Source organism: Rhinopithecus roxellana, chromosome 5, assembly GCF_007565055.1.
Source record: "Rhinopithecus roxellana isolate Shanxi Qingling chromosome 5, ASM756505v1, whole genome shotgun sequence".
Taxonomy (NCBI): Eukaryota; Metazoa; Chordata; class Mammalia; order Primates; family Cercopithecidae; genus Rhinopithecus; species Rhinopithecus roxellana.
In genome coordinates, this window is record NC_044553.1 from 79,283,471 (window position 1) to 79,309,468 (window position 25,998).

General features: G+C 58.5%; 1 protein-coding gene across 1 annotated transcript in view; it reads left to right on the forward strand.

Moving 5' to 3' along the window:
• The window catches only part of CSPG4 (chondroitin sulfate proteoglycan 4), a 39,277-nt gene extending 15,220 nt beyond the window's left edge, over window positions 1-24,057 (forward strand). Inside the window, exons 2-10 of the mRNA XM_030931699.1 lie at window positions 5,002-5,165; window positions 7,721-11,257; window positions 12,766-13,248; window positions 13,552-13,728; window positions 15,425-15,623; window positions 15,725-15,859; window positions 16,007-16,173; window positions 20,518-20,701; window positions 21,020-24,057. Of these exons, the coding sequence (XP_030787559.1) occupies window positions 5,002-5,165; window positions 7,721-11,257; window positions 12,766-13,248; window positions 13,552-13,728; window positions 15,425-15,623; window positions 15,725-15,859; window positions 16,007-16,173; window positions 20,518-20,701; window positions 21,020-22,854 (6,881 nt within the window). The 3' untranslated portion in view covers window positions 22,855-24,057. The remainder of the gene's footprint in view (window positions 1-5,001; window positions 5,166-7,720; window positions 11,258-12,765; window positions 13,249-13,551; window positions 13,729-15,424; window positions 15,624-15,724; window positions 15,860-16,006; window positions 16,174-20,517; window positions 20,702-21,019) is intronic.
• The last annotated feature ends 1,941 nt before the right edge of the window (window positions 24,058-25,998 follow it).

Below are 25,998 nucleotides of genomic sequence, written 5' to 3' on the forward strand. Positions count from 1 at the left end.
AGCCCCCTCAGACTCCCTCACCCCTGCCTGCCTAGACCTGGAGCCAGGATCTCCACCCGTGGTGCGAAACTCCGAGGGGCTATGGTGGAGAAGTCCAGCTTCATCTTGGAGCAGGGCCCTCCCTCCCCAGCAGGCTGGCTGGGCGTCCCCTCCTCACTCCTGTGCATAGCAACAGGCTTGCTGCCAACATCCCGCCTTCTCTGTCTCCCTCGAGTTTTCCTCCTCCATCCCCTTCCTCGGGCCTTGGTCTGTATGTGAATTCAGACTTTATGGAGGAGGGCATCTTGATTTCTCCTTCTCAGTTTTAATAACTTTCTCCCATGTTAGCTGTCTTCTTCCATTCCCATCACTGCATTGCTGTATTTGTGACTGAGTGAATGAATGAATGAATGAATGGGTCTCCCTTACACATTCCACCTCTCACCTCCTGCTCTGTTTCTGTGGCACTGGGTGTCCCTCCCCCACATACAGATGTCCAGGTCTCCTGCCCTCACCCTCAACTACGGGCCCAGGCACTCCCCATCAGCCATCCTGCCCAGCAGCTTCAGGCTCCCAGACTTTCTCCCTTATAAAGTCAGGCAGCAGCAGACACCCAGGAATGCTACTGCTCCCATGACGCAGCCTGGCTGTGGGGCTGCCCCCAGGCAACCGGGAATGTGGTAGGAGTGGGGCACACAGGGATCCGCTGCCAGAGAGTGGGGTGTAGTGGGGGTGCCTGGGTGGGTGGGGCTCACACAGGTGATGCTGGGCCTGCTGGATCTCTTTCTGCTTCTCTTTGTCAAATCGCTTCTCTGGAGCCTCAGTGTGTCTGTCTAGAAGGTGGAAGCTGAGTGCCCTGCGGCAGGCTTGAGCTACAGAGAACGGTGACGCTGTGGGACTCAGCACCCATGAAGGGTGGGGCCCCGGGCTGGGGAGGCAGGAGGCCCCGGGCCAGGCCCTCCAGACTGTCCTAGGGCAAAGGGTGATGTGCCCAGGGACACATCCAGGATGGGGCAGAGGGAAGAGGGAGCCAAAGAGCTAGGGGGAGACCAGGGGGAGCAGAGGCAGAGCCTGGTGGCAGGGATGGCCGGAGTCGAAGGAGAGATGGAGCAGATACAGGGACAGAGGCAGCCTTCTGAGGACACAGAAGGAACAGAGCCCACAGCAACCCTCAGCCTGGAAGAGGCATCTGTGCCTGAAACCTGGCCCTGGGCTGGCTGGGGAAGGTGGGACCCTGGCAGGGGGAGGCGGGCCTGATGGGCAGAGATGCTCCCCTCACGGTGACCCCTTGTCCCTGGAGCCTGGTGTCAGACAGAGGGCTGGGCGTCAGGATGGAAGCCTCAGGGGCCCATCCACACTCCTCCTAGCAGTGCCTCCAGGGAGCCCGGAGATGCCAGCGCAGCCCTTGCCCCGCCAGAGGAGGCTTGCTGGGGACCTTGACCGAGGTTTCCTCTGGCCCCTGAGAAGGGACTTGGGAGGGAAGGACACAGGCTTTTTCTGTGCCCCCAGGCCTAGGTCTCAGGAAGGATGGAGCCACCCCACCCTCAGGCCCAGACAGCAGTGCCCTGTTCATGGGGAGGAAGGGTGGGAAGCCTGAGGACATACCCACCTTTAGCAAACCTCTCTATGGGCGCCGAGCAGGAGGGGCAGGAACCCTCCAAGAACACACAGCCCCTTTCATGGAGCCAGGCCCAGCCAAGTAATGGCAGGCGGGCACCGAAGGGCAGGACAGGCCCAGGCACAATCATTGCTCTGTCCTGGCAGCTCCCGGCCCACACACGCGCACACACACACAAACACACAGCCTTACTCAAACCCAAAGCACACCCCCAGCAGCCACCCACACGCTTGCAGGCACACATAAATACACATCTATTAATATACAGCCCTGGACGCTCACCGATGCACCTTCCAGAGAGAAGCCCATACACGCAGCACTCTTCCTGCCCCTCCCACGGGCCCCCAGACTTGTGGGGCATCCTGCTCCTCTCATGCCCAAGGCTTGGCACCTCCAGGCACCCCACGCCATTAACCTTCTCCACATCCATATGGACAGCAAACTCCTAGACCAGGGAGGGACTCCCAGGACTAATCCCCACAGTCAGGAGGGGGAAGAGGTGGGAGGGATGTGCCCATTTTACAGAATGGTGACACTGAGGCCTGAAGTGGGCCCCTTCTCCTGGCTCAGAGGGCAGCCCACGGAGCTGCTGCAGGTCTGGACTGGTGTGATGAATCATGGGTCCTCTTGACCCAGGAGAGTCAAGGGCAGATCCGATCCAGCCTGTGCCGATGTCTCCCCATAACCTCCTCCATCTGCCCGCCCCAGTCAGGCAGCTGAGCTTGGCTTGACCCATTCTACTTTCCCCTCTACTTCTCTTGCTTCAAGTTAACCAGAGGCTCTAGGGGGTGAGAGAGCAGAAACCCTCCTCATCCCACCCAAGGGGGACCTGTGTACTCCTGCCAGTCTCTCATTTGGCCTTGCTGCTGTCCTCAGAGACTGCTGCTTCCTCCTTCTCTGTGACTGTATACCACTGTCACCTCCTCCAGGAAGTCCTCTGGATTGACTCCTAGCTTATTACATCTTTATCCTGCACACCCTCTCCATTCGAAGCCCCTGTTCAACTGCCCCCCCCCAACCACCTCCAAGACAGGGATTCTGGGTTCTTGCAACTGAAGCCCCTCAGAGATTGTAAGAGGGGCAGAAAAAGGAAACCAGGAGGTGGAGGGAGTGGCACTGTCAGAGTTTCCAAAGCCCTGGCCAGCAAGGCCTCAGAGGCCTCTGTTGGGATGGGGAGCTGCCTGGCTATGCGCTCCAGCAGCACAAGACAGCCTGTGTGAGCCCCTCCCACTCAGCCCCACAGGAAGCAGCAGGGCCCAGCCCCTCAATGGACCCATTCAGACCCCAGCGCTCTGGAAAGTACCTCTGCTTCCTGCCACCCTCCCACTCTAGCCAAACAGGCTCTACTGTCTTCTGCTGGGAGGGAGCTGCAGGCAGGTGGTTCAGTGGTTAGGGCCAACCATCTAATTCAGTTCCTGTCTGGCCCAGAGCCCTGACATTGACCAAGCCTTGGGTGGTCTACATATGCCTTTAGTGCAAGGGTGGGTAGTGGCAGGGACTTGTGCCCCCTTGGTGCTGGGTAGGTAAATGTTTAGCAATGGGCTTTCTTGGGGGGGAACCCTGATTTGCAGTATTTGCCTCTTTTCCTGGTATAAATATTCTCACTATGGGCAGTATCACCTGGCTCTCAAAATTCCTGAAAATTCAACAGTCGGGTCCTGACAGCTGCTGTGAGCCGCTCCAGCTGGTGACAGTGGTAGCTCTATCCTGTAGGGCCGTTTGCCCCCACCCCTTGTGCTATGGCCTCCCTCACTTTAGTGTGCTGTGTTTTGCTCTTAGGAGTCAATGTCTTTGTAAATAAGGCACCCCGGTAGGTGACCGCCACCTGCAGTTCCCTGGTCTGTCCTTTGCTGGCACCAAGCTCTGCTGAGCCTGCTGGGCCATCCCTACGCAGATGGTCTGCAGGGCTCGCTTGATTCCCTTAGCTTCCCAGACAAGGTGCTGGTGTTGCCAGCAGTGCTGGCAGGAGGAGATAACTAGAGGAGATTTAATTCAGCCCAAGGGGTTCTTACAGGCGCCCTTAGGGCGTACAAGTCTCCAACTCTTCCAATGGCTGAAGCTGCTTTCTCAGGCGGATGGCAGCTGGCTCAGGCTGGCCAGGGACCAGCACATGTGGGGCCGGTGCCGGATCATCCCTATCAAGGCCGTCAGCCTGTGCTTGCTCTCGGGGCTTGAGGGAAACCCAACAGGGATGAATCACCGTTTTTAACCCGTGTTTGTCTGCCCCCCAGCCCTGGACATCTGCAGGCAAAGTCAAAGTTATATTTGGCTCTTATCACCACAAAAGGCATAGACCAGAAATTGTGGCAGCGGGTTGGAAGTCAGGGAGGCTAATCTGGGGAAACTGCGTGGAGAAAGCAGCAATTCAAAAGAGGAGGAGTCCCGGTGTGGGACAGAATGGGCCCTGCATAGGAACCACTAACCCCAGGCAAGCCCAGGCATGGCCTTCTGCCTGGGGAGGTCCTCTTTGGCCTGTCCAGCAGACCCTCAGCCGTTCCCAGGCCCTGTCTTCAGCCTCAGCCTGCGTGGTGGCCTGGGGAAATTGGGAGCTCAGCTGTTCTCATCCCTGGTTCCTTGGCCATGGTGGAAACAATGGGGCCGGATCTGACTGCTCATCGGGGACTGTGAATAGCTCTCCAGCAGGAAGCAATAGCAGGGTAATGGAGGAAGTGTGGGCCCACTTTGGTTTGACACTGCACATGGTCTCCATCTGGCCTCAGAGCCTTTGCTCCTTGGCAGACTCAGGCCAATAAGCTCCCGTCCCCACCCTCAATGGCAGCTGGAAGGATGACCTGAGAGAGAAGTGGGGATAGGTGGGCTGTGCTGACACCACCACCAAATCTCAGCAGTGGCCCCAGCCAACCCATGGAGGCGGGGCATGGCACGGCGGGCACTGCACAGGAGCCCAAGCACAAGGGCACTTAGGAGAAGGAATCTGAGCAGGGATCAGTCTGGACTGGGGGTGATTCTCCAGAAACTCCATTCCTCAGGGCTGTGACCACCAAGCCAGGTGATCAGGCCTGTGATGTTTCCCTTTGGGTGGGGTGGGGGACCCAGACCCGGGAGGAAGACTCCTCTGGGGCCCAGGGGAGGTGAGTCAGAGCTGGCAAAGGCCTCCGGCTCCAGGAACCTCCAAGGAGGAGACCCGAGTTGCTGGGAATTTCTGGGTCTGACCTCCTGCAAAGTCAAGGTCTAACTGTTCACAAGGTGAGGCTGTGCCTTCTGGTGCCAGGACCAAGAAGATGCTGGGATCCAGGCAGTACTCACAGACAGCACCATATAGCAGAACCATGAGGGTGCGCCAGCATGGACCCCTTTCTTCAACCCACCGGTACCTCTTTGTGGCACCTCACCTCCTCCAGGCAAGCATCTGAGCCTGGACCACAGCTCCCTCTCTCATACAGCTTCCTTCTTCGGTGAGAACCACCTGGAGGTGCCTGTGGCCACAGCTCTGATGGACATAGACCTACAGCTGCAGTTCTCCACGTCCCAGCCTGAAGCCCTCCTTCTCCTGGCAGCAGGCCCAGCTGACCACCTCCTGCTGCAGCTCTACTCTGGACGCCTGCAGGTCAGTGACGTCCCCCTGGGATCCGGGTGGGATTCAGGGTGGGATTCCTTCTCTAGCTTTGAGTGAACCCCAGCTGGCTGTGTGACCTTGTATAAGTCACTTTTATCTTAGGGTCTTAAGTTCTCCACTGTGGGATGGGCAGCAGCAGCCTAGAAATGGTAAATCCTTCATGAACTGGCTCTGCCCACTGGCTCCCTCCAACCACGTTTCCCACCACAAGTCCTCACTGGCCCTTTGTGCTCTGACCACACTGAACTGCTTTCAGTTCCCCGCCATATTACAGTCGCTTGATGCCAGGCCTTTGGTCACCACACTCCTTCTGCCAGGTGCGTGCCTCACCCATTCCCTGCACATGCCTAACTCCAGCCTCTCCTTGAAGTCTCAGTGTGGACATCCCCTCCTCCTGGGCGAGGCCCCCTCCTGGGTCCCCACCACCCCTGTGCATCCCTGTGGCACTGCGCCAATTTCTCTGCAGCACCACTGCCTGTCCACGACAGTAACAGCAGCAGTACTGCCTCAGCTTCCTCATTTTTCCATTTCATCCTTCAAGACACCACAAGCTTTGTCAGTGAGGAGTCTTGTGGCTCTTTCTTGAGTCTTCCCCCAAACCATGAAGAGTTAAGAACCCAGGGTCTTATTCCAAATTTGTGCCAGGCTGGGTGCAGCGGCTCATGCCTATAATCCCACCACTTCGGGAGGCCAAGGTGGGAAGATCACTTGAGCCTGGGACTTCAAGGCTGGCCTAAGCCACACAATGAGACCCCATCTCTATTTTTTTTTTTTTTTTTTTGAGACAGAGTCTCGCTCTGTCGCCCAGGCTGGAGTGCAGTGGCGCGATCTCCACTCACTGCAAGCTCCGCCCCCCAGGTTCACACCATTCTTCTGCCTCAGCCTCCCGTGTAGCTGGAACTACAGGCACTCGCCACCGCGCCTGGCTAATTTTTTTTGTATTTTTAGTAGAGACGGGGTTTCACCGTGTTAGCCAGGATGGCCCATCTCTATTTTTAAAAGAAAAAAAGAAAGGCTGGGCGCGGTGGCTCACACCTGTCATCCCAACACTTTGGGAGGCCAAGGCAGGTGCATCACCTGAGGTCAGGAGTTCAAGACCAGCCTGGCCAACATGGTGAAACCCTGTCTCTACTAAAAATACAAAAAAATTAGCCAGGCACAGTGGCGGGTGCCTATAGTTCCAGCTACACGGGAGGCTGAGGCAGGAGAATCACTTGAACCCAGGAGGAGGAGGTTGCAGTGAGCCGAGACTGCACCATTGCACTTCAGCCTGGGCAACCAGAACCAAACTCCATCTCAAAAAAAAAAAAAAAAAAGAAAAGGAAAAAAAATTTTGGGGCAGCCATCTCCTTCCACACCCCGTGGGGAGAGGACTAGGGGTTGGTCAGTTTGCTGCTTTCATTGCTTCTCATTTCCACAGGGTGTCACTGTTAAACACTGGCGTAGTGCAGGCTGGTGCTGATGACTGTCTAGTTCTGCAAGTACAATGATGCCACACCCCTACAGAGATGCTCCATAGCAGGACTCCAAAATTATAGTTCTTAGTGCCCTGATTCTGCAGTTCCCATACTCTGCCACCTCCCATTCTACCATCTGGGAGCACTGTACCAGAGCCATTTCTGCTGTCAATGTCATGGAGACAGAACTATATCCATCTCTCCCCAAGATCTTCTTCCACCCCAGGTCAGGGAGCTTTTTCTCAGAACACATAGTATTTAAATTTCAATTTAAAAATTAGCCTGTCTCTGAACAGTGAGCCTGGCTGCCTTCAATGACCCCAAGAAACTGCCCTGTTGAGGGGGACTGATCAAGGGATTCCAAGTTACCCATTATTCCAGAGTTGAAATCCAGATTCCAAGACAATATTTCTGGCACCTCTCACTCAAGGAAAGAGGGGAAACATTTTTAAATACAGGTTGGATTTCTAAGACAGCATCTTGCTGTATGTCAGTTCCCTGTGGGCGAGGACCGTACCTGATTCACATCAGGGTCCCCAGAGCCCATCCAGGCCTGGCCCAGAGTTCTTTTTGGTAAGTGTTTGGAGGATGAGTAAAGAGATGGCAGGACGGCAAGAGGAGTGGCACCAGAGGCCCTTGTCTTAGGTTTTCCACTCTGGGGCCCCAAGTGTGGGGAACCCACTATGCTTTTTTTCGTTTGTTTTTGTTTTTGTTTTTTTGAGACAGAGTTTCGCTCTTGCTGCCCAGGCTGGAGTGCAATGGCATGATCTCAGCTCACTGCAACCTCTGCCTCCCGAGTTCAAGCAATTCTCCTGCCACAGCCTCCAAAGTAGCTGGGATTACAGGCATGCGCCACCATACCTGGCCAGTTTTGTATTTTTAGTGGAGACAGGGTTTCTCCATGTTGGCCAGGCTGGTCTTGAACTCCCAACCTCAGGTGATCCGCCCACCTTGGCCTCCCAAAGTGCTAGGATTATAGGCGTGAGCCACCACGCCACCACTGCAACCACGCCTGGCTCTATGCTTTTATGAGGGAAATGATGGATTCAAAGTGCTGTCCCCCATCTTCCATTCCCCATCTGTCTTCAGGTCAGACTTGTTCTAGGCCAGGAGGAGCTGAGGCTACAGACCCCAGCAGAGACGCTGCTGAGTGACTCCATTCCCCACACTACAGTGCTGACTGTCGTAGAGGGCTGGGCCACATTGTCAGTCGATGGGCTTCTGAACGCCTCCTCTGCAGTCCCAGGAGCCCCCCTCGAGGTCCCCTATGGGCTCTTTGTTGGGGGCACTGGGAGCCTTGGCCTGCCCTACCTGAGGGGAACCAGCCGACCCCTGAGGGGTTGCCTCCATGCAGCCACCCTCAATGGCCGCAGTCTCCTCCGGCCTCTGACCCCCGACGTGCATGAGGGCTGTGCTGAAGAGTTTTCTGCTGGTGATGATGTGGCCCTGGGCTTCTCTGGACCCCACTCTCTGGCTGCCTTCCCTGCCTGGGGCACTCAGGATGAAGGAACCCTAGAGTTTACACTCACCACACAGAGCCGGCAGGCACCCTTGGCCTTCCAGGCAGGGGGCCGGCGTGGGGACTTCATCTATGTGGACATATTTGAGGGCCACCTGCGGGCCGTGGTCGAGAAGGGCCAGGGTACCGTATTGCTCCACAACAGTGTGCCTGTGGCCGACGGGCAGCCTCATGAGGTCAGTGTCCATATCAATGCTCACCAGCTGGAAGTCTCCGTGGACCAGTACCCCACGCGTACTTCGAACCGAGGAGTCCTCAGCTACCTGGAGCCACGGGGCAGTCTCCTTCTCGGGGGGCTAGATGCAGAGGCCTCTCGTCACCTCCAGGAACACCGCCTGGGCCTGACACCAGAGGCCACCAATGCCTCCCTGCTGGGCTGCATGGAAGACCTCAGTGTCAATGGCCAGAGGCGGGGGCTGCGGGAAGCCTTGCTGACACGCAACATGGTGGCTGGCTGCAGGCTGGAAGAGGAGGAGTATGAGGACGATGCCTATGGCCATTATGAAGCTTTCTCCACCCTGGCCCCCGAGGCTTGGCCTGCCATGGAGCTGCCAGAGCCATGCGTGCCTGAGCCAGGTCTGCCTCCTGTCTTTACCAACTTCACCCAGCTGCTGACTATCAGCCCACTGGTGGTGGCCGAGGGGGGCACAGCCTGGCTTGAGTGGCGGCACGTGCAGCCCACACTGGACCTTATGGAGGCTGAACTGCGCAAATCCCAGGTGCTATTCAGTGTGACCCAAGGGGCACGCCATGGCGAGCTCGAGCTGGACATCCCGGGAGCCCAGGCACGAAAAATGTTCACCCTCCTGGACGTGGTGAACCGCAAGGCCCGCTTCATCCACGATGGCTCTGAGGACACCTCCGACCAGCTGGTGCTGGAGGTGTCAGTGACAGCTCGGGTGCCTATGCCCTCATGCCTGCGGAGGGGCCAAACTTACCTCCTGCCCATCCAGGTCAACCCTGTCAATGACCCACCCCGCATCATCTTCCCACATGGCAGCCTCATGGTGATCCTGGAACACACACAGAAGCCGCTGGGGCCCGAGGTTTTCCAGGCCTATGACCCGGACTCTGCCTGTGAGGGCCTCACCTTCCAGTTCCTTGGAGCCCCCTCTGGCCTCCCAGTGCAACGCCGAGACCAGCCTGGGGAACCGGCAACTGAGTTCTCCTGCCGAGAGTTGGAGGCCGGCAGCCTAGTCTATGTCCACCGCGGTGGCCCTGCACAGGACTTGACGTTCCGGGTCAGCGATGGACTGCAGGCCAGCCCCCCGGCCACGCTGAAGGTGGTGGCCGTCCGGCCGGCCATACAGATCCACCGCAGCACAGGGCTGCACCTGGCCCAAGGTTCTGCCATGCCCATCTTGCCCGCCAACCTGTCGGTGGAGACCAATGCCGTGGGGCAGGATGTGAGCGTACTGTTCCGCGTCACTGGAGCCCTGCAGTTCGGGGAGCTGCAGAAGCAGGGAGCAGGTGGGGTGGAGGGTGCTGAGTGGTGGGCCACACAAGCGTTCCACCAGCGGGATGTGGAGCAGGGCCGCGTGAGGTACCTGAGCACCGACCCACAGCACCGCACCAAGGACACCGTGGAGAACCTAGCCCTGGAGGTGCAGGTGGGCCAGGAGATCCTGAGCAATCTGTCCTTCCCAGTGACCATCCAGAGAGCCACCGTGTGGATGCTGCGGCTGGAGCCACTGCACACTCAGAACACTCAGCAGGAGACCCTCACCACAGCCCACCTGGAGGCCACCCTGGAGGAGGCAGGCCCAAGCCCCCCAACCTTCCACTATGAGGTGGTTCAGGCTCCCAGGAAAGGCAACCTTCAACTACAGGGCACGAGGCTGTCAGACGGTCAGGGCTTCACCCAGGATGACATACAGGCTGGCCGGGTGACCTATGGGGCCACGGCACGTGCCTCGGAGGCAGTTGAGGACACCTTCCGTTTCCGTGTCACAGCTCCGCCATATTTCTCCCCGCTCTATACCTTTCCCATCCACATTGGTGGTGACCCAGATGCGCCCGTCCTCACCAATGTTCTCCTCGTGGTGCCTGAGGGTGGTGAGGGTGTCCTCTCTGCTGACCACCTCTTTGTCAAGAGTCTCAATAGTGCCAGTTACCTCTATGAGGTCATGGAGCGGCCCCGCCATGGGAGGTTGGCTTGGCGTGGTACACAGGACAAGACCACTATGGTGACATCCTTCACCAACGAAGACCTGTTGCATGGCCGGCTGGTCTACCAGCATGATGACTCCGAGACCACAGAAGATGATATCCCATTTGTTGCTACCCGCCAGGGTGAGAGCAGTGGTGACATGGCCTGGGAGGAGGTACGGGGTGTCTTCCGGGTGGCCATCCAACCCGTGAATGACCACGCCCCTGTACAGACCATCAGCCGCGTCTTCCATGTGGCCCGGGGTGGGCGGCGGCTGCTGACTACAGACGATGTGGCCTTCAGCGATGCTGACTCCGGCTTTGCTGACGCCCAGCTGGTGCTGACCCGCAAGGACCTCCTCTTTGGCAGTATTGTGGCCGTGGATGAGCCCACGCGGCCCATCTACCGCTTCACCCAGGAGGACCTCAGAAAGAGGCGAGTCCTGTTTGTGCACTCAGGGGCGGACCGTGGCTGGATCCAGCTGCAGGTTTCTGATGGGCAACACCAGGCCACTGCGCTGCTGGAGGTGCAGGCCTCGGAGCCCTACCTCCGTGTGGCCAACGGCTCCAGACTTGTGGTCCCTCAAGGAGGCCAGGGCACCATCGACACAGCCGTGTTCCACCTGGACACCAACCTCGACATCCGCAGTGGGGATGAGGTCCACTACCACATCACAGCCGGCCCTCGCTGGGGACAGGTACTCCGGGCTGGTCAGCCAGCCACAGCCTTCTCCCAGCAGGACCTGCTGGATGGGGCCGTTCTCTATAGCCACAATGGCAGCCTCAGCCCCCGCGACACCCTGGCCTTCTCTGTGGAAGCGGGGCCAGTGCACACAGATGCCACCCTACAAGTGACTGTTGCCCTAGAGGGCCCACTGGCCCCACTGAAGCTGGTCCGGCACAAGAAGATCTACGTCTTCCAGGGAGAGGCAGCTGAGATCAGAAGGGACCAGCTGGAGGTGAGGAGCTGGAGGTGATGAGCAGGAGTGTGGGCCAGGTAGAGGACCTCCCACCCAGTCTCCATGCTGGAGTGTCACAAGTACACATGTGACTTGGGCTGTGGCTGTGGTGGCCCCAGGCTACATGTGTGCACGTGCCTCAGATGTGTTTCTGTATATGTTGTGTTTCTAAATTTCTGGGGAGCTTGTTGTACACCCATCCTCCTGGAAGTTGTGTGTGCCTCCAGAGGTCGTGTCCTCTCGTGTCCATGGTGTGGCTAAGCATGCAGATTCCTGGGCCCCACCCCTACAGAATCTCTGAAGTGGAGCCCTAGATTCTGCATTGCAGTCAGTTCCCTGGGAGGGCATCACGGGCCCTGAGCTTTGGGGATTGCTGACCGTGGAGACAGGCGGCTGCTCCTCAGATCCCCGTGTCCCCCACTACACTGCTCATTTCGGAGACCCTTCTGGTCTGCATATCTGGAGCTTGGGGCCCACGGCAAACTAGCAGATCTGGCGTCAGGAAGGCCTCGAGGAAGGAGGCAGTGTTTGGGCCGGGCTCTGAAGAGCATAGGCCATCAGGAGCAGAGAATGGGGAGTGGTATTCCAGGCAGAAGGAACATTCGGGCAGAATGTGAGTTTGGGGATGGTTTAGCCTCTCGTGGCTGACCCATCAGGTGAGGGAGCCCATGCGGTCTTTGGGGCGTGAGCTCTGTAGGGCCTGGGCTGAAGGCGGCTGTGCCTCCAGGACGGGTGGGGTGAGGCGCCCTCTGATGGTCCTGAGTGGTAATAGCAGGGGTTGGGGAGGACGCTGCTTGCAAACCAGCCACAGGCCTGAACAGATCCTGAGCAGGGGCCCTGTGTGTGTGTGGGTGGGTGTGTGGGTGGGTGTGTGGGTGGGTGTGTGGGTGGGTGTGTGGGTGGGTGTGTGGGTGGGTGGGTGTGTGCGCGCGCGCGCGCACACGCGCATATGTACATGTGTGGCTGCGTCAGTGTATGATGAACTTGTGTGTCTGTGTCACTGAGTCTGGGGATATGTGATTATGCACCTCCCCCTGGGAGTGCATCTCAAGCTGTGTGACTGACCCCCATAACGGTGTGTGGGGTGGGCACTAACATGTGACCAGAAGCCGGGGCAACCCAGTGAAACCCCATCTCTACACAAAAAATTTAAAATTAGCTGGGCATGGTGGCACGTGCCTGTGGTCACAGCTACTTGGGAGGCTGAGGTGGGAGGATCCCTTGAGCCTGGGAGGTTGAGGCTGCAGAGAGCCGTGATTGCACCACTGCACTCCATCCAGCCTGGGTGGCAGAGTGAGACTGTCAAAAAACAAAAAATGTGACCAGCTGCATGTCTAGCTGCTGTGTGTGTGAACCCACATGTGTGTTTGTGTGTCTAAATGAGCAGTGGTATCTGGAGGAATAAGTAAGGCAAGATCAAGCCTGTTCTGGCTGCTTAGGGCCACAGTGGACCCCTGTGAGACTCCCTCTGTGGCCCCCTGTGAGTCCTTGTGACCTCTGTTAACCAGGCATCCCAGGAGGCAGTGCCGCCGGCAGACATCGTATTCTCAGTGAAGAAGCCACCGAGTGCTGGTTACCTGGTGATGGTGTCTCGTGGCGTCTTGGCAGATGAGCCACCCAGCCTGGACCCCGTGCAGAGCTTCTCCCAGGAGGCAGTGGATGCCGGCAGGGTCCTGTACCTGCACTCCCGCCCTGAGGCCTGGAGCGATGCCTTCTCACTGGATGTGGCCTCAGGCCTGGGTGCTCCCATTGAGGGTGTCCGCGTGGACCTGGAGGTGCTGCCCGCTGCCATCCCACTGGAGGCGCAAAACTTCAGCGTCCCTGAGGGTGGCAGCCTCACCCTGGCCCCTCCACTGCTCCGTGTCGCTGGGCCCTACTTTCCCACTCTCCCGGGCCTTGGCCTGCAGGTGCTGGAGCCACCCCGGCATGGGGCCCTGCAGAAAGAGGATGGACCTCAAGCCAGGACCCTCAGCGCCTTCTCCTGGAGAGAGGTACGGCTGTGAGAGAGGCCCAGGGGCTGCAGCCCAGCTCTGGGGGCAGAGTGGAGGGAGTCCCGGGGACTCCCAGTCTTGGGGTTATACACAGAGAGGAGACGGGGAGTCGCATTTCAGAAGCACCTGTGCTTTAAATACCATATCTCTTTTCTTCCTCACAACTCCTTGGAGCCAGAACTTACGGTCCCCATTTTCCACCAATGGAAAATGAAGCCCTAAAAGAGTCAGTCTCCTCCTGCACCCAAAGGCAGGACATGAAGGGTGCTGCTGGGGCCTGACTAGCCCTGGGCCTGCCCATAGGTGGAAAAGCAGCTGATCCGCTACGTGCACGACGGGAGCGAGACACTGACAGACAGTTTTGTCCTGATGGCTAACGCCTCCGAGATGGACCGCCAGAGCCATCCTGTGGCCTTCACTGTCACCGTCCTGCCTGTCAATGACCAACCCCCTGTCCTCACTACAAACACAGGCCTGCAGGTGAGAGTATTCCTGGCACCATCCCCCATGTCTGCTTCGAGAAAGAGGCCAGCGTCCCCTACTTCCTGGCACAGAGCTCCCCCTCTCTGAGCCTCAGTTTCCTCCTCTGCAAAATGGGGATGCTGCCACATGCCTCACGGGGTTGTTGGAAGGAGAGTTGTGAGATTGTGCTGAAACAGAACACAGGTGGGAGGTTTTGTTATTGGACGCTTGCAGGTAAGGTAGGCAGACTTCCGAGCGGCCACGGGTGGCTCTGCTGTTCCTTCTCCTGTGGCTCAGGACCAGAACTCCCGACAGAATCACTTACAAGCCCTTAAGGGCAGGCATCAGGGCAGAAGCTCTTGTGTCCCACCTTCACCCAGCAAGTGAAGGCTACAGCTTGGGTCCCCGAAGTCCTGCACGAGGCTGTTCCATGCCCAGCAGGACAGTGCAGGGGAGGCCCTGGAGAACTTCACTCAGGCAGAGGTAAGGGCCTCACTCTGCAGGTAGAAGTTGAGGCCCAGACATGGGATGGAACTTCTCCATGGTTGCAAAAGTAGTTCTGGTAGAACAGAAAGAGCGTGGCTTTACTAAGCCCACATGGCAGGGCCTTGAACGCCAGCTTCTGGGGTGCGTACTCCTGGGTCAACAGGAGCCACTGAAGGTTCCACAAGAGGACTGACTTGGGCTGTCTCTGACATGGGGCACCTGGGGCAGGGGTTGTGGGGGAGGCCTTGGTGGTCTAGGATGTGCCCATAGAGGGCAGCCTGGTGGTGCGGAGGCTGCAGAAGAGTGGGACACAGTGCTCTGGAACCACAGGCTGGGACAGCTGTGTGGCAGCGCGGCCACCAGGTGGTGCCATCTACCTGTGTTTGCTCCAGAAGCCCAGTGCTGGGGTCCGGCCCTGCAACATTATGGCCCCTCCTGCCAGGCTGGGCCTGAGGGCTCCCTGGGGCCGGGGGAGGAAGCCCAGGAATGCCAGAAGGCTCTGTTTTCTGGGCATGTGAGTCCGACTGCAGCTCTGCCTGCAAGTAATTGACCCAGCAAGACTGGTACCAGGACCTCAGGAACAGGCGCCTGCTGTGCTTGCAAGTGGGAGACCTGAAAAAGGGTCCCCTTCACCCAACATGATGAGGGCCTGTAACTGCTCTGGAAGCACCTGGGCCCATCCCAGCGCTGATTCTGCGCTGCAGAACAGTGCCAACTATCAGCCCCCCACTCTCCGTGCCACCCACCCCTCCCTCAGCTGGAAGGAGGGCCCGTTTCTAAAATCACCATTCCCATCTGTGCCCGGCCCTGGCTAGGCACACACGGAGGCTCTGAAAGGAGACCCCTGACCCACCAGTGAGACAGATTAAGGAGCACTGTTGGTCAGCGTTGGCGGTTTCTGGGGGGTGAGAACTTGGTGAGGGTAAGAACAGGGGCCTTCCTGGGTAGGGGACACAAGTTGGCCTTGAGGGACATGCAGGACTAGGGCGGATGAACAGCAGGGAGGCTGGGCCTAGAGGGTGACCTTCCCTGGGGCCTTCCCTGGGGTGACAGGGAAGGTGAATGTGGGGAGGGCCCTTTGTGCAGGGAAGACAGAGCGGTGCCAGCCTCGATGCCACCTGAGGGCCTAAGCCGCAGCAGAGTTGGAACCCTGGTGGCGGCCCAGAGCCGGGGAGGAAGGGGTGGGTGAGCATGGCAAGGCAGAACCTACACAGGCCTGTGTCCCCAGATGTGGGAGGGGGCCACTGCGCCCATCCCTGCGGAGGTTCTGAGGAGCACGGATGGCGACTCTGGGTCCGAGGATCTGGTCTACACCATCGAGCAGCCCAGCAACGGGCGGGTAGTGCTGCGGGCGGCGCCGGGCACCGAAGTGCGCAGCTTCACACAGGCCCAGCTGGACGGCGGACTCGTGCTGTTCTCACACAGAGGTGGGTGCTGAGGGCCGGGCCTCAGGTTCCTGCTGCCCATGGGGTTGCCCTGAGATGGGGAGCCAGCTCGGGCCAGCCGGACCCAATGCCCCTGTCCCCAGGAACCCTGGACGGAGGCTTCCGCTTCGGCCTCTCTGATGGCGAGCACACTTCCTCCGGACACTTCTTCCGAGTGACAGCCCAGAAGCGAGTGCTCCTCTCGCTGGAGGGCAGCCGGACACTGACTGTCTGCCCAGGTGGGTGTGCTGACCGTGGGCATTCCTGGGTGCCAGGAGCTGGGGCAGAGCTGAGGATGGCATGCCAGGGTCACACTGCCTCTCTGCAGCCACAGGCCTGGGCCTGGCTCCCAGTCAAAGTCTGATAGCCCCTTTTGCCTCTGGCAGGGTCCGTCCAGCCACTCAGCAGTCAGACCCTCAGAGCCAGCTCCAGCGCAGGCACCGACCCTCAGCTCCTGCTCTACCATGTGGTGCGGGGACCCCAGCTAGGCCGGCTGTTCCATGCCCAGCAGGACAGCACAGGGGAGGCCCTGGTGAACTTCACTCAGGCAGAGGTAAGGGCCCCACTTTGCAGCCACCACTCAGACACCCCCAGCCTCAGGTGGACGCGGTGCCATGGACATCACGTGGACATGGGTGCCAGCTCCAGCATCACTGGCAGCAGATGCTCCCGGTCCTGCCGTGGTCCAGGCCCTGGCGTCCTGCCCCCCAGGAGCCGCCAGGCTGGCAGGGCAAGTTCATGTTCTAGAAGGAGGGAGAAGGATGCAGAAAGTCAGGGATACAGGGCCCCAGAGCAGGGCTGGGGTCTTGGGGTATAGCTTCCAGAAGGAAGCTACAGCCGGACCCGATGGTCTGGAGAGGGGCACCATGTGTGGGCACTAGTGGCACCCCAGTAGCTGACGAGGGGCAGTGCTTGGTGGGGGATGGAATTGGAGGTGAAGAAGCTACTGGGCCTGTGGGCAGAGGCGTGAGCCTGGGGCTCAGGTCAGGTGCCAGCCAGAGGCAGAGTGGATCCTAGGGGCAGATGAGCTGAGGAAAGGCAGCTGAGTCGGCCAAGAGGGTGAAGCCACGGTTCATCCATCTTGGTGGCTTCAGAGACCACCAGGAAGAACTAGAGCTCTCAGCCATGGGTAGCAGCAGACTCTGTGATAACTGTGTCATGGGGGCCAGTCCAGTCATCGCTTAAATGAACACCTCTTCCCAAAGGCAGGACAGGAGTTGTTCCATAGCAGGGCAGAGTGGGGCAGACTCTTCCATGGGCCGTCCCAGGCAGGCGGCACATGTGATGCTCCCGCCAGGAGGCTGCGTGGGCATCTGGACCCAGCACATGATCACAGTGAGTTCTGAGTAGGGAGTGGTCTTGTGGGGCGCAGAGCTGACTCTGTCATTCAGGAGCCACGGCACATGGTACTGCCCCAAGTACCTCCAGAGGGGTCCCCCCGCCAGCCCTCAAAAATGGCAAAGCCCACCCCAGCCCCCTTTCCTAGCTCCCTTGCTTGGGCAGGGACCTCCTGAGCCTGGCACTCTCCCTCCTGAGAGGCGCAGATGGTATTCAGCAAGTGCAAAGCCAAGGTTCCTGCCCAGCAAGTGGCTCAGATGGGGAGCCTTTGGGCATCTGGAAGGAGGTGGCTTTGACAGGTGAAATAAAGTTTCTTGGGCTTCTCACATCAACACCTCCCAGGCCAGGTTCTGTGTTTTCCTGGAGCTCCACTCCTGCTATGGCCCCCTCCACACAATGAGATATTCATCAGGCTGGTGTCTACAGCTGCTGCATACCCTCGGTTGCTGGGAGCCTTTGTCAAGAATGCCCAGGAATGGGGAGGGCATGGGACCCGGCCATCAGCAACCCTCTCGCACTCTATAGTCCCACGTTACTCAGAGCTTCCCCGTGCCCCAGCAATATGAAGGACTAGATTGAATGGGCACCGGGGGCCAGGCTGGCAGTGCCAGCCAGGAAAGCAGGGAAGAGGCTATGTGGGCTACCTGGCCCACTCGGGGAGGAGGGCAGGACTGGGTATTGTCTTGACAGCAGCCCTGTCCCACAACACTGAACTGGGCAGGGAAGGGGTCAGGTGTCCCCATTTTTCACATAAGGAAACTGAGGCTCTTGGAGGGCAGGGTAACTTTATTTAGAGCACATGGCGAGTAAGAGGCAAAACTTCTGCCTGCGAGTCCAGGATTTCCTTCACTGGAGGACACTGCTTGCTCCCCAGAGCCCAGGACCCTGTGTTTTGTCTCACTCCCACCCACAGAGCTCCTGTATCCAGGCATCAGCTCCCACTCCCACTCCTGGGGGCTCCATTTCCTTCCTGCCTACCATTCAACCTGGACCAGAAGTTGCCACTGGCAGCTCTTTAGTCCTGGGCCAGATTTGGCCCACAGATGTGTTTATTTGGCCTGCACACAGCAGCTAATACTTTGAAGTTAATTGTCAACATATAACCTTTGGGAAATTAAACAAAAAATTTGATTCCCATTTTCTTAAAAGGCCTGTGTTCCCTCTTACAGCAAAAGCAGAGGAGCAGCCGCTTCCTTTAGAACAGGTGCTAGCCCCTATGTAGATAGCTCGGCTCTCCTTCAGACTGGGCTCAGCTGCCCTTTAGCCCAGGCTCTGCTCCCCTTAGACCAGGCCCTGCCCCCACCTCAGACTGGGCCCTGCCTCCCCTTAGCCTGGCCCTGCTCTCCCTTAGGTCAGGCCCTGCTCCCCCTTACTCCAGGTTCTGCTCCTAGAGTCTTCACAGGTTAAGACCCTGTTAAGTTTCCATGTTACTATTGTGCAAGTCCTGTTTTTCTCTGAGAAGAAAAATAGTTCCCAGTGTTTCCTAAAAGGGGAAAATAAGGCCGGGCGTGGTGACTCATGGCTGTAATCCCAGCACTTTGGGAGGCCAAGGTGGGTGGATCATGAGGTCAGGAGATCGAGACCATCCTGGCTAACAGGTGAAACCCCATTTCTACTAAAATACAAAAAATAAGCTGGGCGTGGTGGCGCACACCTATAGTCCCAGCTACTCAGGAGGCTGAGGCAGGGGAATTGCTTGTACCCAGGAGGTGGAGGTTGCAGTGAGCCGAGATCACACCACTACACTCCAGCCTGGCAACAAAGCAAGACTCCGTCTCAAAAAAAAAACGGGGGTGGGGAACAAAAGATAGGCCAAAAGAACACATTTTGACTGGAGTGAGAGGAAACCTCTTTTCTTCCTGGAGTGAAGAATATTCTTTGGTGTTGAACTGCAGGCAGCCCCATAGAACAGCAGATGTGGCTGGACTGGAGGTGAGGGGAGTTGAGGTCACGGGGTGATGTGGTCACAGCCAGGCCTTAGTGGACAGATGGGGAGACACTGCACTATGTGAGCCAAAGAGCCCCATAATCTTCCCTTTCAAAAGGCTCGCTCTGGCTGCTGTGTTAAGAACAAAATATAATGGGTGGGGGACTGCAGTTGGGACACAGGAAGCTGTTACAGTAATCCAGGTGAGAGAGGAGGTGGTTTGAGGGAAAGAGAGGATGCAAGGGTGGTTCCAAGGGTTTGGTCTGAGCCCTTGAAAACGGAGCTATGGTCTCTGAAGCGGGATGACTGTAGGAGGTGGGGCCGATCGGGAGTGCAGCTGGGGCAGGTTGAGTTTGAGATGTCCACTAGATATCCGCAGGGGCGGCTGCAAACATGAGTCTGGGGTTCAGGGGAGAGCAGGCTAGGCTGGAGCTACAAATAAGGGGGTCTTCAGCACAGCTGGCATTTAAGGCCAGGAAACTGAACGAGGACCCATGGAGAGTGCCTGTAGACAGAAAAGAACCTGGAGACCTGGTCATAAGATGTTGGGGAGAAGAGAAGGAACAGCCAGGAGAATCTGTGAGGCAGGAGGAACCCCAGACTGAAGTATCCCAGAGTCCGTGGCTCTCTTGGAGGAAGGGCTGCTTGGTGGCGCCAGTGCCGCTGAGCAGGTAAGAGGAGGCTGAGAGCTGACTGCTGGATCCAACAACATGGAGGCCCCTGTGCCCTTGGCAAAAGGAGATATGGTGATGGGGGAGCAAAATCCTGGGTAGAGAGACCCAAGAATGCCTGGGGGAGAGTGTGAACTATGCTTTTTGAAGTTTTGCTGCAAAGAGAAGCAAAGGGGCAGGGGTGTTGTTGGTGGAAAATGTGAAGTCAAGAATAGTTTTTTCTGGCCAGGTGCAGTGCCTCCTGCCTGTAATCCCAGCACTTTGGGAGGCCGAGGCAAGTGGATCACTTGAGCCCAGGAGTTCAAGACCAGCCTGGGCAACACAGTGAGACCTTGTCTCAACAAACAATAAAAGAAATTAGTCGGGCGTGGTGGCACCTGCCTGCAGTCCCCGCTACTTGGGAAACTGAGGTGGGAGGATCGCTTGAGCCCTAGAGGTCGAGGCTGCAGTGAGCCATGATCACGCCACTGTGGTGTCTCAATAATGATAATAATAATAATTAAATAGCTTTAATGTAAGTGAGACAAAAGAATAGCATAATTGCATAATGAAGGGAATGATGCATCTGGGGGGAAACTGACATCATAGGAGAAAGCCAGAAGACAGTAGAAGTGGTGTCTTCAGAAGGCAAGAGGGGATAGGATCCTGTGCACAAGAGGAAATACTCACTTTAGAGAGCAGCACAGACAGATCATTGCATTCCCCAGAGGTCAGAGAAATTAGGCGATTTCCCCAGGGTGGCAGAGCTGGGGTTTGAGCCCAGACTCCGGCTCCAGAGCCCAGCTCTGCACTGCATTGCCTGATGTGACCCACTGAGTTAGTGAGGGAGAGAGCAGGTCACACGCACAGACCTGGGCACAGCCAGGAGAGCCCAGAGTGGGGCCTGAGGAGACAGAAGTGCTCAGTGTCTGGACAACCCGGGCTGGATCTGCCTCTCACCCCACGATGGTGTCTCCCCTAGGTTTATGCTGGGAATATTCTGTATGAGCATGAGATGCCCACTGAGCCCTTCTGGGAGGCCCACGATACCCTAGAGCTCCAGCTGTCCTCACCATCTGCCCAGGACGTGGCTGCCACCCTTGCTGTGGCTGTGTCTTTTGAGGCTGCCTGTCCCCAGCGCCCCAGCCACCTCTGGAAGAACAAAGGTGAACAGCATGATGAGCTGGCAAGATTGTGGGGAGGGACAATGGGAAAGGCCCAGGAGGTGGGGACACAAGGCCAGGGTCAGCAGCTCCTGTCTCAGCCCCCAGAACCTGGGAAGTCACAGGGAGGGTAAGTGGGGAAGCTTTGGCATCAGAGCGGGGACATAGTCCTTGTCCTCCTGGGAACCCTGAGCCCCACCCTGGAGGACCTGGCTTGAGGGTGTGGGGGAGGCACATCCTTGCCCTGGGGCACCCCCAGCTGAGGGTCCATGGCTCTCCCCTCAGGAGGCTGGACCCTCATAGCCTGTGTCCCACCCCCAGGTCTCTGGGTCCCCGAGGGCCAGCGGGCCAAGATCACCATGGCTGCCCTGGATGCCTCCAACCTCTTGGCCAGCGTTCCATCACCCCAGCGCCTAGAGCATGATGTACTCTTCCAGGTCACGCAGTTCCCCAACCGGGGCCAGCTATTGGTGTCTGAGGAGCCCCTCCACGCTGGGCAGCCCCACTTCCTGCAGTCCCAGCTGGCTGCAGGGCAGCTAGTGTATGCCCATGGCGGTGGGGGTACCCAACAGGATGGCTTCCGCTTTCGTGCCCACCTCCAGGGGCCAGCAGGGGCCACCGTGGCTGGACCCCAAACCTCAGAGGCTTTTGCCATCACGGTGCGGGATGTAAATGAGCGGCCCCCTCAGCCACAGGCCTCTGTCCCACTCCGGCTCACCCGAGGCTCTCGCGCCCCCATCTCCCGGGCCCAGCTAAGCGTCGTGGACCCAGACTCAGCTCCTGGGGAGATTGAGTATGAGGTCCAGCGGGCACCCCACAACGGCTTCCTCAGCCTGGTGGGTGGTGGCCCGGGGCCCGTGACCCGCTTCACGCAAGCCGACGTGGATTCGGGGCGGCTGGCCTTCGTGGCCAACGGGAGCAGCGTGGCAGGCATCTTCCAGCTGAGCATGTCTGATGGGGCCAGCCCACCGCTGCCCATGTCCCTGGCCGTGGACATCCTACCATCCGCCATCGAGGTGCAGCTGCGGGCACCCCTGGAGGTGCCCCAAGCTTTGGGGCGCTCCTCACTGAGCCAGCAGCAGCTCCGGGTGGTTTCAGATAGGGAGGAGCCGGAGGCAGCGTACCGCCTCATCCAGGGACCGAAGTACGGGCATCTCCTGGTGGGTGGGCAGCCCGCCTCGGCCTTCAGCCAACTCCAGATAGACCAGGGCGAGGTGGTCTTTGCCTTCACCAACTTCTCCTCCTCTCATGACCACTTCAGAGTCCTGGCACTGGCTAGGGGTGTCAACGCATCAGCCGTAGTGAACGTCACTGTGAGGGCTCTGCTGCATGTGTGGGCAGGTGGGCCATGGCCCCAGGGTGCTACCCTGCGCCTGGACCCCACCATCCTAGATGCTGGCGAGCTGGCCAACCGCACAGGCAGTGTGCCTCACTTCCGCCTCCTGGAGGGACCCCGGCATGGCCGTGTGGTCCGTGTGCCCCGAGCCAGGACGGAGCCTGGGGGCAGCCAGCTGGTGGAGCAGTTCACTCAGCAGGACCTTGAGGATGGGAGGCTGGGGCTGGAGGTGGGCAGGCCAGAGGGAAGGGCCCCCAGCCCCACAGGCGACAGTCTCACTCTGGAGCTGTGGGCACAGGGCGTCCCACCTGCTGTGGCCTCCCTGGACTTTGCCACTGAGCCTTACAATGCTGCCCGGCCCTACAGCGTGGCCCTGCTCAGTGTCCCCGAGGCCACCCGGATGGAAGCAGGGAAGCCAGAGAGCAGTACCCCCACAGGCAAGCCAGGCCCCATGGCATCTAGCCCTGTGCCTGCAGTGGCCAAGGGAGGCTTCCTGGGCTTCCTTGAGGCCAACATGTTCAGTGTCATCATCCCCGTGTGCCTGGTCCTTCTGCTCCTGGCGCTCATCTTGCCCCTGCTCTTCTACCTCCGCAAACGCAACAAGACGGGCAAGCATGACGTCCAGGTCCTGACTGCCAAGCCCCGCAACGGTCTGGCTGGTGACACTGAGACCTTTCGCAAGGTGGAGCCAGGCCAGGCCATCCCGCTCACAGCTGTGCCTGGCCAGGGGCCCCCTCCAGGAGGCCAGCCTGACCCAGAGCTGCTGCAGTTCTGCCGGACACCCAACCCTGCCCTTAAGAATGGCCAGTACTGGGTGTGAGGCCTGGCCTGGGCCCAGATGCTGATCGGGCCAGGGACAGGCTTGCCCATGTCCTGGGCCCCATTGCTTCCATGCCTGGGTGCTGTCTGAGTATCCCCAGAGCAAGAGAGACCTGGAGACACCAGGGGTGGAGGGTCCTGGGAGATAGTCCCAGGGGTCCCGGACAGAGTGAATCAATACAAGCCTGGAGAACTGCAGGGGCCAAGGTGGAGGCAGGCTTCAGTTCAGTCCTGCCCTGGAGCTGGTTTAGGCTGTCAAAACCAGGGTAACCTCTCACATGGGTCATGATTCTGGGTCCTGAGACTGTGACCTTGGGTAAGTCACGCCTGACCCAGGCTGCTAAGAGGGCAAGGAGAAGAAAGTACCCTGGGAAGGGAAAGGACAGAGGAGGGTATTCCTGGCTTTTCCACTCCAACCCAGGCCACCCTTTGTCTCTGCCCCAGAGTTGAGAGAAAAACTTTCCCCCCTGGTTTTTCAGGGAGATGGTATTCCCTGGAGTAGAGGGCAGGAGGAGAGAGCGCCTCCACTCTGGAAGGCATAAGCCAATAGAATAATATAATCAGGGTGCAGGGTGGGTAGGTTGCTCTGGGGATGGGTTTATTTAAGGGAGATTGCAAGGAAGCTATTTAATATGGTGCTGAGCTAGCAAGGACTGATGGAGCCCCTGGGGGTGTGGGATGGAGGAGGGTCTGCAGCCAGTTCATTCCCAGGGCCCCACCTTGATGGGGCAAGGGCTAAGCATGCATGTGTCAGCGGCTTTGGAGCAGGCTAGGCTGGGGCTCATGGAGGGTCTCAGGCCGAGGCCACTGCAGTGCCAGTGCCCCCCTGAAGACTAGGGGGCAGGCAGCTGGGGGCACTTGGCTCCATGGAGCCTGGATAAACAGTGCTTTGGAGGTTCTGGACAGCTGTGTGGTGTTTGTGTCTTAACTGTGCACTGGGCCTTTTTGTTGGCGTCGGCTTGCCTACAGAGGGCCCCTGGAGTCAGCCCTCTGGCCTGGCCTCAGCCAGTGGGATGGAGAGGGCCAGGTAGACCTCTGAACTTCCACCTCCTGGGGCCTCCCAGACCTCCTGTGCCCCCACCTGTGTGGGCAGGGGGGCCAGTCTTTGGGTGATGGGACCAAACCCCTTCAGTTCAGTAGGGAAAGGCTAGGTCCTCTACAAAGAGCTTCAAGACAAAAATTAAAATAAATGCTCCCCACCCTAGATTTATTAGCCTGAGTTTTGACCTCCACACCCCTGTCTCTCCCCAGCCACCTCTGAAGGGGTTGCAGCAGCAAAATGAAGGGAGTGGGGGGACTTGGGGATCCCAAGGCTGGGACATGGTACCAAGGGGGAGGGGGAGGAGAACCACCACAGGTGCCTCCTAGAAACTTTTACAAGGCAGGCTTCTGCTGGTCTCCACCCTCCCAACAGGAGGACCAAGGGTGCTGCTTCTCCAAGCCAGAGGAAGCAGTAAGGATTCAGAAAAGCCAGGCATCCCTGCACATGGCCTGAGAGGCCAGCATTGGGTTACAGAGGGGTTCTGAGGCCACGGCATCTCCAGAAGGCCTTCTCTGAGTTGCTGAGTCACCACCCTCTAGACCTCTCTTGAGGGTGTCGCAGGGTTGGGGGCAATGGAGACAAATTCTGGGTCCCAGGGGATGTGCCTGGCTCTGAGATTAGACTGAAGAGAGGAAGAGAAACGTGAGAGGCCTCTGAGCACAGCCAGGTCAGTGGGTGGACAGCCCTGGCCAGCCTCTGGCAGCTGACCTGCATCTGGGGACCAGAGTCACTTCTTCCCTGAACCAGGAATGAGAGCAAGAGAGAAGGCTCCTCCCCACCCTGCCCCGGACCGCCCCTCCTGTGACATCTCTCACATCTCAGTGTCCAGCCTCCTAGGTCCTCCTCTCAGAGGCTTCGGGCAGGAGACCGGGTACATCCTGCTGTTACGGCCCCCAGAGGACCCAGGGGAGACTAAGAGTCAGGGAGGGGAAGAGGGCCATCACATAGCAAGGTGCTTCTTGCTACACTTGAAAAGCAGGACTCCCCAGGGAGGGTGACCAGAGCCCCAGAGATCCCTCTGCACCCTGAGCTCACCGTGCTCAGGGCTCGGTGTGAGCTCATTCAGTTCCTTCTACAAGCCTGGTCTCTCTGGCACCCCAGGCCAGCCTCAGACAGGGGCCTGGCCAAGGGTATCTCCACACCACATCCCGTGGTCTGCCTCCCCTCCCAGGAGCTTGGGCTGGAGCCCCAGGGCCCTGATATCTGGAGCAACTCTCTACCCAGGGTGACCAGTTTCGCTGGAAGTGTAAGCTGAGAAGAGGGTGACAGACCCATCAGGCAGGATCTGGCCTGGTCTCCGATATCCCCCAGAGGACTGAGAACACACTCTGTTCACAAAGCCTGGCCCGGCCTGCCCTGCCCCCAGGGAGCTGGCACCAGCTGACACGGTTCCAGCTCCTCTGAGCCCATGCGGGACAGTGGGCTAGCACCCAGGGCACTGTGCCAGCAGCTCTGCTAGGACCTGGGAGAGGGTCTTTCACTGGCTCACCAGAGCTGAGAACCCAACCTAAACGTGGGACCTTGGTTTATGTAAATCCCTTGCTGCAGGGCTTAAGGGGCTTGTCTCCACTTTACAAAGTAACTCACCATCCCCCTCCTTTAAGGAGCCAGTTCCTCCCAGGCGCTGGAGATAACAGCCAACCCGTGTACAAGTGTTCAGGAATGTTTGGGAGCTCCTAACCCTCTCCATGCAAACACACACAAATGCATAATGTGCATTTGTGCACACCATTGTGTATGTGAACACAGGCTCATGCATGACCTTCAGACACACAACACAGAGATAAATACCTACCTACCTAAGAAAAACACACATACGCATGGGCACACACAAATTTCAGAAGTATATGCTTCTCACCTGGGGCCCCCCGCAGTCCCAGCTAGCCTAGTTGAGCAAAGGAGTCAGGATTTTCTGCCCATTAAGGCACCCAAGTTGACATCAGCAGAATTGCAAAGTGAGTCCACGGGTGGGGGAAGGGGACAGGTAGGAGTTGCCAGAGGGGCCCAGATCCCCAGGACCCCAGTTTAGAAACCCTGCCTACCACCTCTCAGGCGCTAGAGAAGAGCTCCCTCTGAGCCCCTCTCTGTATCCTAGAAGCCAGC